Genomic DNA, 13,877 nt, shown 5'->3' on the forward strand with positions numbered 1-13,877 from the left:
GCGAAGGTCTCCTCCTCCTCTCAACAAAGTATGCCACCCTGGGCCAGCACCTGATCCGCCTTCTGTTTTCTCCGTATCACGTCAGAAGAAAGGACTGGAAGAGCAGCCGCTCCCCCGGGCATGTACGTCAAAGTCGAAGGGGGCCAGTTTAGAGACCATTCGTTGCTCACAGGCATCTAGCTTCGGCTTCGTCATTATATATATGTCAGGGGTCATTATCTGTTAGGACTGTGAATCTATTCCCCTTCTGTCTGAACTTGGAACAATCCTGTTTGCGGGCTTGGGCCACTGACACTTAACCTGGATTTTCTGTTCTGCATTGTGTACTATTCTAATAATTTGAAGTTTGATGGAATAACCATTTTAACTCTTCTACAGAAGTAGGCTACAATGATCAACCAACAGGTCTGCTGTTTATATGAATGTAGTTGTTGTAGACATGTACGAGGAATATAGGAAAATTGCCTTAATTAGCCTTGCTACTTTAGCTAGCTAGCTAGCTGGCTAACTTACCTCGCTACTGTAGCTAGCTAAATTCTTTACAACGATTTGATGCGGTCAAGATGTGCTCTACCAGATGGTATGACAGATAACCTATGACATCAACAAGTTTGTCTAACTAGAGTGAGTCGGTTTGGCTACTTTCTACCTCTCCCTACCTACCACACACACTGGCCCCTCCGCGTCCTCTCTCGCCTCTCCCCCACCCTTGTGCCGAAACAAGCACCTTCTCTCTTGAGTAGCGCAAGCAAGTCTCCATTGAAGTTTCCCCCGCAAAATGTTTTCTTTAAAACACATGTATTTCTACTATCTGGATATCTGAAAAAATATCATGGTATATTTGAATAGTGAAATCATTTCAAATGTCTCTAAATCTCTAGACTATAGTTATGAATCATCGTTAATCAGGATTCTATTGACAGAAACGTTTGTTTGAGATTACAAATAAGACAAGAATACCAGTGTGTTGACCAGAATTTCAGTTTGAAAAACTATTGCTTTTTAATTTGTTTAATTTAATTATTCACACCAAAGAAAAGAAGTGAAAGAAAAAACAGTACAGATAAAAAAAACTGGTAAAAACGGTGTACAGGTTTGTAAGCCCACATTTTGTTACATTACAGCCTTATTCTAAAATTGATTAAATAGTTTGCCCTCATCAATCTACACACACAACCCACAAACTGTTTTTTTTAAATTTTGCAAATTTATTAAAAGTAAAACAAAAACTGAAATTTCACATGTACGTACGTACGTACGTACTCAGTACTTTGTTGAAGCATCTTTGGCAGCGATTACAGCCTCGAGTGTTCTTGGGTATTACGCTAAAAGCTTAGCACACCTGTGTTTGGGGAGTTTCCTCCCAATCTTCGCTGCAGATCCTCTCAAGCTCTGTCAGGTTGGATGGGGAGCATCACTGCAGAGCTATTTTCAGGTCTTTACAGAGATGTTTGATCGGACATGATTTCAAGTCCGGGCTCTGGCTAGACCACTCAAGGACATTCAGAGGCTTGTCCTGAAGTCACTTCTGCGTTGTCTTGGCTGTGTGCTTAGGGTCGTTGTCCTGTTGGAAGGTGAGGTCCTGAGCACTCTGGAGCAGGTTTTCATCAAGGATCTCTCTGTACTTTGCTCCATTAATCTTTCCCTCGATCCTGACTAGTCTCCCAGTCCCTGCCGCGGAAAAACATCCCCACAGCATGATGCCACCACCACTATGCTTCACCGTAGAGATTGTGCCAGATTTCCTCCAGAAGTGACGCTTGGCATTCAGGCCAAAGAGTTCGATCTTGGTTTCATGGTCTGAGAGTCCTTTAGGATCCTTTAGACTGTCATGTGCCTTTTACTGAGGAGTGGCTTCCATCTATCCACTCAACCATAAAGGCCTGATTGGTAGAGTGCTGCAGAGAAGGTTGTTATTCTGGAAGGTTCTCCCATCTCCACAAAGAAACTCTGGAGCTCTGTCAGAGTGACCATCGGGTTCTTGGTCACCTCCCTGACCAAGGCCCTTCTCCCCCGATTGCTCAGGTGGGTCGAGCGGCCAGCTCTAAGAAGAGTCTTGGTGGTTCCAAACTTCTTCCATTTAAGAATGATGGAGGCCACTGTGTTCTTGGGGACCTTCAATGCTGCAGACATTTTATGGTACACTTCCACAGATCTGTGCCTCATCACAATCCTGTCCTGGAGCTCAATGGACAATTCCTTCTACCTCATGGCTTGGTTTTCGCTCTGACAAGCACTGTCAACTGTGGGACCTTATTTAGACATGTGTGTGCCTTTCCAAATCCTGTCCAATCTATTGAATTTACCACAGGTGGACTCCAATCAAGTTGTAGAAACATCTCAAGGAGGATCAATGAAAACAGGATGCACCTGAGCTCAATTTCGAGTCTCATAGCAAAAGGTCGGAATACTTATGTAAATACGTTTTCAAATTTTTTTTAATGTAAATTTGCAAATATTTCTAAAAACCTGTTTTCGCTTTGTCATTATCGGGTATTGTGTGTAGATTGATGATTTTTTTTTTCTTTAATCCATTTTGGAATAAGGCTGTAAAGTAACAAAATGTGGAAAAAGTGAAGGTCTGAATACTTTCCAAATGCACTGTATATGAAAACCACACCACAAATATAAGTTAAACAAAGCATATTAATTATAATTGTACATGATATACTCAGTAAACAAGAAAAAACATGTTTGAGGCTACTTGGAGGGGATTATTGGCTAGTTTGGTTCATCAAGCTGACCCCCTGTCTTCACTTGAAGTTATTGAGGGATGATGAGGTTTTGGCAATGTGAAGATAAGAATTCCCGAGGTATGATTACTGTATCTGATAGAGAATTAAGTATGTGAGGTGTGGCAGTGGGGAGGATGAAGGTAATCGCTGTGTCTTGTGTTATATAGATAGATTTCAGAATTAACCTGAAAGAATCCATTGAAGGGTTTAGGTAAACTGTCTGGGAGGTATGAGTATTTGTAGTGCATAATTGGTGTACATTAATATTCTAAATGGACAAGATATTTCATTTCTTAAACAAAGGTGCAGATGGAGCCAGGTAATTAAAGGATATGGCTAGACTTGCAAATGTATTTTGCATTATGAATAATTTGTGTAGGTAGGAGGCATATGTACTGGCCCAGACAATATTACAGTAAATGAGATATGGGTAAATTAAGCTATAGTATAGAGTTAGGAAGGAAGCCTGATGAACCAAATGTCATGAGAATTTTCAATCCAAATGATAATAACTAACAATAAGCTTTGACTAATCGACAAGGTTTGTAAGACACAGGGTTAATAATAATTAGGCAAAGACTCAGCTTATGCAAAAGGTTCGTACAGTTTATTCAGAGAATATTCTGAAGTCCATTATACAAAGACATTCATTTTATGCTCACTCCCTACTTACGCACATACCTCCACACAAACAGTGTGATATCCTACACACATACATTCACACAAACAGTAGGTGAGTTGTATCCCTCCCCGGAGTTCTCACCACTGTTAATCACTACCCAGCGCTGTCCGTTTCATTCCCCCGAGATTAGAGGAACCTTGAGGAGTACTCCCTGTCCTATCATAGGTTTCTCAGTTGTAGCCAGGTCGAGCCAAACAGTCTTCATTGTTCTCGGTATACTCTTAGGCACACACAGGTCTCTACTACTAAACCTCACAGGTCTCTACTAAACCTTTAGCACTTTAATCATTCATTATACATGCTACATAACTAATAATCACTAATAGTTAAGTTTCAGCGTAGAATTATTTAATCATTACATTTAAACATATAAATCCCTTATCACCAAACCACTAATCTTTCTGATGATACCAACAGATTTCATAACTTTGCTACGGACAAATTGAATATGATCTTTCTAGGTTAACTTTTCATCAATTAGAACTCAAAGGAATCTAGTGGATGTGATTTGTTCCATTTCATTTCCCCTAATTAATATTCTGGTTCTTTTTTACAGAATTTCTTATTCTTACTAGTGAATACAATAAAGTTGAATTTTTTTACATTTAAAGATAAACAAATTATCTGGAACCATTCAGAAAATGTGTCCATACCTGAGTTGGCTTCATTAATTAGTGAATCAAAATTGTGTAATAAAACCAAATTGGTATCATCAGCAAAGAGAATGGGAAGTATGGTAGAAGACACAGCAGCAAGTTCATGAATATACTGTAGGTTAGGAATAACAAAGGTCCAATTATCGAACTCTGTGGCACACCACAGGATATATTGGCCCTGGTAGATACACTGCCATTTGCATGAACAAATTGTGCTTCATCATAATAAACATAGCTATATGTATTATTATGAAAAAAATGTAATAATACAATTTAGAAAGTAATATTTCATTATCCACCGTGTCAAATGCTTTGGATAAATCTGAAAATATGCCAAGAGCGTATTCATTGTTGTTAAGGGCTCTAAAGATTTTATCCACAAGTTGCAAAAGAGCAATATCTGTGTTGTAGTTCTTAATAAAACCATATTGGTGCTCATATAGAATAGTGTTGATTTTAAATGTTTCAACATTCTCTTATACTGTACATTCTCTTAGTGTTGGGCAGTATATTATTTTCATGTCAGTATGTTTCAGGTGAGGCAGAGGCAGTTCTTTCGGTGAATATTTTGGAAATGTCGAAAGCAGGCTGAAGGTTTTTTATTTATTTTTTACCTTTTCTTCCCTCTACTACAGAGTGAGGACTTGCTGTGGAACGATTACGAAGAGAAACTAACAGACCAAATAGTCCGCACCATGGAGAATTACACTGGCCAGTTTCATGAAGTCAAGGTAGCTTCTGATGTACTCATATCAACTGTTTTTGGTGCAATATACCTTGTTCACATCAAAACTTTTATCTCTATGTGTTTACATTGCTGCTTTGTCTTACAATCAAGAGACTTATCGTGTCACTTGACTCATGGGGATTATGTTGAGAAATATCACTTCTCCCCGTGCTTCTTAGGAACGATTGGCCAAACGCGGTCGGAAGCTAGTAGACTACGATTCCTCACGTCACCACTTGGAGGCGCTGCAGAATGCCAAGAAGAAAGATGATGCCAAAATCACAAAGGTGTGTTGAAAATTAAACGTAAATGCTATATTTTCTTGTCAATGTATTTGGATAAAGGTACTGAAGGCATTTGAATGCCATTTCTCTCAAACCAGGCAGAGGAGGAGTTTAACATAGCCCAGAGTGTGTTTGAGGAAATCAACAAAGAAATGAGGGAGGAGCTTCCCGTTCTCTATCAAAGGTAAAGTCAATGGACCACAGCACATCAGGGTCATGTTCATTATGCATGAAAAATATATATATTTTACTGAAATGGGTGGACTACTGTACTTATGAAATAAGGAATGTTCATTTTCTGTTACAAAATGTTTTCAAATATTTTTCAGTTGCATGCCGTAATGAACTCGACCAGCTTACTGTAAACTAGTAGTGGTTCCAAAAGACTGGCCCTGAAAATGGCTATGTAAGCAGGGGCCTATTTAATGGGATGGAGTGTTCAGAATGTGTAGAGCAGACATGGTAGAATTGAACTAACATGTATACTGAACAAAAATATGAACGCAACATGTAAAGTCTTGGTCCCATGTTACATGAACTGAAAAAAAAGATCCCAGAAATGTTCCATATGCACAAAAAGCTTATTTCTCTCAAATTATGCACACATTTGTTTCCATCTCTGTTAGTGAGCATTTGTCCTTTGCCAAGATATTACATCCACCTGACAGGTGTGGCATATCAAGAAGCTGATTAAACAGCATGATTATTACACTGGTGCACCTTATGCTGGGGACAATAAAAGGTCACTCTAAAATGTGCTGTTTTGTCACACAACACAATCCCACAATGTCTCAAGTTTTAAGGGAGGGTGGAATTGGCATGCGGACTACAGGAATTTCCACCAGAGCTGTTACCAGAGAATTGAATGTCAATTTCTCTACCATAAGCCGCCACCAACATCATTTTAGAGAATTTGGCAGTACGTCTAACCGGCCTCACAACTGCAGATCATGTGTAACCACGCATGCCCAGGACCTCCACATCTGGTTTCTTCACCTCCGGGATCATCTGAGAATTGCACCCGGACAGCTGATGAAACTTTGGGTTTGCACAACCGAAGTTTGTGCAGAAATTCTATCAGAAACAGTCTCAGGGAAGCTAATCTTGACCTGATTTCAGTTCGGTTTCTTAACCGACTTCAGTGGGCAAATGTTCACCTTCGATGGCCACTGTCACACTGAAGAAGTGTGCTCTTTACGGATTAATCCCGGTTTCAACTGTACCGGACAGATGGTGTCGTGTGGGGGCGAGCGGTTTGCTGATGTCAATGTTGTGAACAAAGTTTCCCATGGTGGGGTTATAGTATGGGCAGGCATAAGCTACGGACAACGAACACAATTGCATTTTATCTATGGCAATTTGAATGCACAGAGATACCGTTACGAGATCCTGAGGCTCATTGTTGTGCCATTGATCCGCCGCCATCCCCTGTTTCAGCATGATAATGTACAGCCCCTTGTCACAAGGATCTGTACACAATTCCTGGATGCTGACAATGTCCATCTTCTTCCAATGGCCTGCATACTCCCCAGACATGACACCCATTGAGCAGTTTGAGATGCTATGGATCAACGTGTACAGCAGCTTGTTCCAGTTGCCACCAATATCCAGCAACTTCGCACAGCCATTGAAGAGGAGTGGGACAACATTCCACAGACCACAATCAACAGCGTGGTCAACTCTATTCAATAGAAATGCGTCGCATTCCCAGTCATTTGAAATCCATAGATTAGGGCCTAATACAATCATTTTAAATGTACTGATTTCCTTATGAACTGTAACACAGTAAAATCTTTGAAATTGTCTCATGTTGAGTTCATATTTCTATTCAGGGTAGAATGAATAATTCTTTGTGTCTAGTGTATTTCTATCTGCAAACAGCCTGAACTTATTTGCACCAAGTGGCTCCAGTGTAACAGAATATTTTCCCTTTTGTCTAAAGCCGGATTGGCTGTTATGTGACCGTCTTTCAAAACATTTCCAACCTGAGGGATGTCTTCTATAAGGAAATGAGCGTGGTGAGTTTTTTTTAAATTTTTTAAATTATTTTTTTCTTTTACATTCTAAATATGGATTTTATTCTCCCAAAAGGAATAAAGGTGTTACAGTATTTTTGACACATCTGTATCACTGATATAAATAATAGATGTTACTCTGTGTGATGTAGTATGGCATCTCACTGTTCAGATTAAGAAATGTACTGCAAGTCAACTGATATTGACTAATAGAATAACCACTATTGATTGCAGCTGAACCATGAGCTTTACAGTGTGATGAAGAAGCTGGAGACTCAGCATTCAGGAAAAGCATTCATCATCAAGGGCCTCAACAGGTCAGTGATTTAGATGACCATGAGAATGTATCACATTGGTTTAACCACTCATAGTCCATATGTGATATACTGTGTATATTGCTAATCAAGTAAAAGTCAACAGTCAATTTATTTTCAATTGAGAAAACAAATATTTACTCTTGACTTTCTCTCAATACGTCTGAAATTTGGGAAATTATCTGAGAATATCAGACCAAATGTTCTGACACCAGCCAGATCAACTCATCCTCTATCTCCTCTCTTAGCACCAAGAATAAGAAATCCCTGGTCATCTCAGCACCCATCCCCTGTAACACTGCCTTCCCCTCGGACCACACATCCCTCCAAGCATCCGCAGCCCCCGAAAACAGCAAAGATACTATCTCTGAGGAGCACGTTTCCCTCGCAGGAGAGGCAGATGAGGGCACTCACAGCGTCCTCACGTCAGAAACGTCCGACTTCTCAGACGAGCTGAGCTCCAACGGTGCTGCTACGCCCAACAGACAGTCGGCGTGTGACAGCGACAACGGGGTCGGGAGCGACGTTGCGTCAGAGGGTCTGAGTGATGTCCCAGAGGGTGGGGCTTCAGAGGAGCAGGGCCCTAGCCAATCCGTCGGAATAGGGCAAGTTCAAATGTCAGAGGTGACTGGGTGTGAAGTCACAATCAGTCAGGAGGCTCTTCCAATGTCCACAGAGAGCAACGTCACACATGACACCGAGCAGGAGAGTGCGCCTGTTTCTCCAGAGAATAGTAAAGCCAAGCCCCCACCTCGTCCTGCTCCACGCTGCTCCTTCCCCCCCTCTGAGAGGCACTCCTCCCCCCTTGTGGAGGCCAGCCAGGTGGAGATGAAGGTGGAGGAGGGAGAAGGGGCTTCCCAGGCCCTGCAGGCAGGTGATGCAAAGAGGACTGGAAATTACTCAGACTCCCAGAATCCACCTGGTTTCCTTATCAAGGTGATTCTCTTTTGTAGTAGTGGTACTCTCTTTATAATATATTATAGGTTTAATTCAACGTTACTATTAGCATTTCTGCTGAGTGTATCTAACAACGTTGTTTATGTGGTGCTGTGATTGATATCAGGGAGTGGCGCTTGAGGGTCAGGCTTCAGAAGACGGGACGCTGCAGTTTGATGTGGAAGACGTGATTCTCATGTTCGCCGATACAGAGGAGAAGGTATGTTTGTGTGTATATTTGTATGTATGTCAGCCTCTGTGTCCTTGGCAGCGTTGGGGGTAATGCGTTATGTAATCACATTACTTTTATGAGTAACAGTGTTACAAGTAACACGTTACTTTTGACATTTGGTAATATTATTACAGTTACTTTGTCAAATGTATCTCAACTTATTTCTTAATTTAGTTCTCGAGCGAGCAGAGAAAGGCTGTTTGGAGAAATGTCATGACAGCTGCTGTCCATAGAAATGTATAAGGAATGGGCACATTTATTTGAATATCCGAACGGACATTGGAATTAGATTACTTGGAGAATATTCATTTGAGAATAAAAAAAACATAGGCCTATTTTAACAATGAAAAGGGTTTGTCTAAAATGAAATAAAACTGACATTGATGCATAGCCTACAAGGATAGACCATTACATTTGACATTTGTATAAAACAACAGTTTCATGACAGCTCCCCATTAAAAAAGATACACCGGTAGCCTTCATAGGTGTAGCTTTTTGTTACTGTCGGTCAATCAAAGCGGCAATACAGTCACAGGCTTCATGTGTAGCAAGTGAAGTGGGAGATTTCTAATCAATGCAAAATGGACAAAAAATGATGGAATTAAGTTGGCTAAATAAGAAGTAGGCTACAATGATCAACCAACAGGTATGCTGTTGTTATATATGAATGGAGCCTCGCTACTTTATCTCGCTAGCTAGCTAACTTAGCTGGCTACTGTAGCTAGCTAGCCTCTACCAGATGGTATGATAGATAACCTATGGCAGCAACAAGTTTGTCTAACTAGCGTGAGCCGGTTTGGCTACGTTCTCTCTCTCCCTCTGTGCAAACACAGACTGTCACACACACTGGCCCCTGTTCCTCTCTCACCCCTCCCCACCATTCTGCTGAAACAAGCACTGGCTCTCTTGAGTCGTGCGAGCAAGTCTCCATTGAAGTTTCAACCCCCCCCCCCAAAAAAAAAAATTCTTTAAAACATATCTTTCGAATATCCGAATAAAAATGTCATGATATTATTCGAATAGTGAAATCATTTAATCCTTAAATGTATACTGGGCGCACCTGATCTTTGCCATTGATCGCTTCTGTGATAGCAAAGTCCATAGAGGGCTTTCCCATCTAGTGGCAAGTGTGCCCTCTATTTATCTATATTGGTCCGTGTACATGCGGTCTATAATCAGAGCTGGCGGCTTGAGAGATTGTGAATGATTTTATATATATATTTTTTTTACATCTGTACAGATATATGGCTAATAAAGCAGCCCATATACAGTCTGTTCAGAAAGGATTCATACCCCTTGACTCATTCCACATTTTGTTGTTACAGCCTGAATTCAAAATGGACAAAATCTTTTTTTTAATCTCATCGATCTACACATAATGACAAAATGAAAACATGTTTTTAGACATGAGTCAATACTTTGTAGAAGCACCTTTGGCGGTGATTACAGTTATGAGTCATCTTGGGTGTGTCTTCTTTGCACATCTGGATTTGAGGATTTTCTTCCTTGCAGATTTTCTCAAGCTCTGTTAAGTTAGATGGGGAGTGGTGGTGAACAGCAATCTTCGAGTCTTTCCACAGATTTTCAATGGGATTCAAGTCTGGGATTTGGCTGGGCCACTCAAGGACTTTCACATTCTTGTTCTGAAGCCATTCCAGCGTTGCTTTGGTTGTATGCTTGGGGTCATTGTCCTGTTGGAACGTAAATATACGTATATGGGGTTGAGGTCAGGGCTCTGTGCAGGACAGTCAAGTTCTAACACACCAATCTCGACAAGCCATTTCTGTTTGGACCTCGCTTTGTGCACGGGGGCATTGTCATGCTGAAACGGGAAAGAGCCTTCCCCAAACTGTTGCCACAAAGTGGGAAGCACAGAATCATCTAGAATATAATTGTATGCTGTAGCATTAAGATTTCCCTTCACTGGAACTAAGGGGCCTAGCCTGAACCATGAAAAACTAACCAAGACCATTATTCCTCCTCCACCAAACTTTACAGTTGGCACTATGCATTCGAGCAGGTAGCATTCTCCTGGAATCCGCCAAACCCAGATTCATCATCGGACTGCCAGATGGTGAAGCGTGATTCATCACTCCAGAGAATGTGTTTCCAACTCACCAGAGTCCAATGGCGGCGAGCTTTACACCACTCCAGCCGACGCTTGACATTGCGCATGGTGATCTTAGGCTTGTGTGCGGCTGCTCGGCCATGGAAACCCATTTCATGAAGCTCCCGATGAACAGTTCTTTTGAACAGTTCCAGTGGAACTCGGTAGTGAGTGTTGCAACCGAGGACAGTCGATTTTTACACACTACAGCACTCGGCGGTCCCGTTCTGTGAGCTTGTGTAGCCTACCACTTCGCGGCAGAGTCGTTGTTGCTCGTAGACGTTTCCACTTCACAATAACAACACTTATAGTTGACCGGGGCAGCTCTAGCAGGGCAGAAATTTGACGAAATGACTTGTTGGAAATGTGGCATCCTATGACGGTGCCATGTTGAAAGTCACTGAGCTCTTCAGTAAGGCCATTCTACTGACAATGTTTGTCAATGGAGATTGCATAGCTGTGTGCTCGATTTTATACACCTGTCAGCAACGGGTGTGGCTGAATTAGCTGAATCCACTAATTTAAAGGGGTGTCCACATACCTTTGTATATATGCTGTATATATTTCAGAGATCTACGGACAGTTCCTTGGACTTCATGCTATAATTTCTGCTCTGACATGCATTGTCAACTGTGGGGCCTTATATAGACTACTGTTGTCGCGATACCAGTATTGCGATACTACGATACCAGATTTAGCAAAAAAAGAAAACACAAAGAAGACTTAACTCTAGGGTCCTTTAAAACCTACTTTTGTTAAATAGTGTGCTATAGCTTGCAAAATAAACAAATTAGACTCTCGGTGACAACAGGCTGTTTTCCGATTAGGACTGTTTTTCTCAAGAAATTGAGTCTGCTTCATGTTTTGCTTCCTGACTTCCTTGTATCGCAATACTGGTACCGTGACAACCCTAATATAGACAGGTGTGTTTCTTTCTAAATCATATCCAACCAATTGTATTTGGTATTTATTATAATCCCCATAAGCCACTGCAAAAGCATCATCTACTCTTCCTGGAGTCCAGATGAAACATGACATAATATATTGTACAGAACATTATTAGTCAAGGACTGAAATAAATAAATGTAAAAGTCATACAGCCTACATATCAGTACATACACACATCTAGGTCAATTGGTGACCGGTGGACTCCAATCAACTTGTAGTGACATCTCAAAGATGATCAAAGGAAATTGGTGCACCTGAGCTCAATTTGGAGTGTCATAGCAAAGGGGTATGAATATGTAAATAGGGGGTATGAATATGTAAATGAATATGTAAATGAAAATCTATTAAATACATTTTGAATTCAGGCTGTAGCAACAATATGGAATAAGTCATGGGGTATGAATACTTTCTGAAGGCACTGTATAGTGTAGCACTTGTAGACTAGCACAGTAAAAGCAGCTCCACAGATGAAAAGAGAAACTAGTGGTCAAACCTGAGTTAGGCTACTTACTATCTTTGGTAGAGCGTGCGAGGCTCACCTTGCTCCCTCCGACAGTCAAACAAACAGTGAGATTTTGAGAAGTTTTCATGAAAGTAACAATATTATTTGTATTTACAGATGGCATACAAGTTTGCTATTAAGAAAGTTCACATGTTCCAGAAGGCATTTCTGCCCAAAAACGCATTTTGCGTTCAAATGCCTCTCCTGTGAAGTAGTGACATGCGACATATGCCTAGCTTCCTGAAACAGGTCACATATAATTAGTAAAAACACATTACTTTACAATATTACTTTGTGTGGAAAGTAACATTTTACTTTTGTTAAATGTAACGACTAATATTACTTTTTCAAGTAACCAATCGCAACACTGCTCCTTGGTGTAGTGTAACTCCCAAATAGGAACACTAAGTAAGTAATACTAAAGGTCACAGTCTTAACTTAGCGCTGTGAATTAGAACTGTGCATCAGACTGCCCTAGTTTCAGTGACACCGAAGTTGAAAACAGTTTGCCCATATGCATGTCACTTTAAATGTGCTTGTCAATGTACACCAAATGCATGTAAATTACGAGAGTTTCTCTAGAGTTACCTTTTTACCAAGATAGCAGAACCTGGCCTGTTTTCACAAAGCGTCTGAGTAGGATTGCTGAACTAGGATCATTTTTGCCTTTAAGATCATAATGAATGAGAGGGGGGACCTGATCCTAGATCAGCACATCTATTTGAGACACTTTATGAATATGGACCCTGATCTCTACTAAAATGTGAATAACATTGTTGTGTTTTTTGTTAACCCTTACCCACTACAGCAGGAAAGCATGGCGAAGGGGGTGAGGGAGAAGACGTGTATCAAGCAGGGCGATCTATCAGATTCAGAATGAGCCAATGGTGGCCTTTCATTTCCTGCTGTCATGACTCAGCACAGCTGCACACAAAATGGCAATGGACCAAGATGGTGTGGAGGACTTCTTAAAAAAAGAGAGGAAAAAAGAGGAACGCAAGCCCCATGTGATTATTACTCACATGCTTCCATGTCGCAACTTGTTGGTAGATACTGATGAGTTTCATTCCTACCGAGAGATTTTTGCAGAATGTTCTGGATTGTTAACACATGATTGTCTAATCTACAGTATTTTGCCCTTGTTTGTATTGTTATTGTGTAAGTCTAAAAACTGAAATGTATAGAAACACTTTTTGTATTGATGCCGTTGAAAGATGTATAGTTTAATAAAGTTAAGCGTGAGAGCAGTGGAGGTGTTGTTCAAAGAGCAGTAACAAAAAAAAGCTAGATTTCAGCATACTTACCATTCTGTCTAAAATGGGTTTCATGTGTTGTTTTCAGGGCAGTTACTTTTCCATAAGTCAACGTTTCCCAAACTCGGTCCTCGGGACCCCAAGGGGTGCAACATTTTGGTTTTTGAATCAGCTGTGTAGTGCTAGGGCAAAAACAAAAACGTGAACCCCTTGGAGTCCCGAGGACAGAGTTTGGGAAACCCTGCCCTAAGTAGTCAAGCACCTGTGTATCACACTTTACACCACAAGGTGGCAGTAGCGGTCTAACACTTAAACTACAGAGACAAGCCTTTTCCACTTGAGATGCTTTTCCTTTCTTTTTGCAGTGATTTTGAAGCTATATTAGCATGAACTTTATAAATCCTAATGCCCTACAGTGTTGCTAATTTAAAAGTTGTGTCATACTCCAGCACAGCTTGTGGGCTGCTACAGCATTCTGTGGCACGT

The 13,877-nt window shown here is 40.8% G+C and overlaps 1 protein-coding gene across 2 annotated transcripts in view; it reads left to right on the forward strand.

Moving 5' to 3' along the window:
* bin2 (Bridging integrator 2) overlaps positions 1 to 13,385 on the forward strand; it is a 32,452-nt gene extending 19,067 nt beyond the window's left edge. Inside the window, exons 5-12 of one of the 2 annotated variants that reach the window (XM_014131735.3) lie at positions 4,709 to 4,804; positions 4,980 to 5,087; positions 5,183 to 5,268; positions 7,027 to 7,102; positions 7,334 to 7,416; positions 7,662 to 8,349; positions 8,477 to 8,569; positions 12,947 to 13,385. In XM_014131735.3, the coding sequence (XP_013987210.1) occupies positions 4,709 to 4,804; positions 4,980 to 5,087; positions 5,183 to 5,268; positions 7,027 to 7,102; positions 7,334 to 7,416; positions 7,662 to 8,349; positions 8,477 to 8,569; positions 12,947 to 13,018 (1,302 nt within the window). In that variant the 3' untranslated portion in view covers positions 13,019 to 13,385. 2 annotated transcript variants of the gene reach the window in all.
* Positions 13,386 to 13,877: the final 492 nt, after the last annotated feature.

The sequence above is a fragment of the Salmo salar genome, chromosome 12, assembly GCF_965601325.2.
Source record: "Salmo salar chromosome 12, fSalSal1, whole genome shotgun sequence".
NCBI lineage: Eukaryota > Metazoa > Chordata > Actinopteri > Salmoniformes > Salmonidae > Salmo > Salmo salar.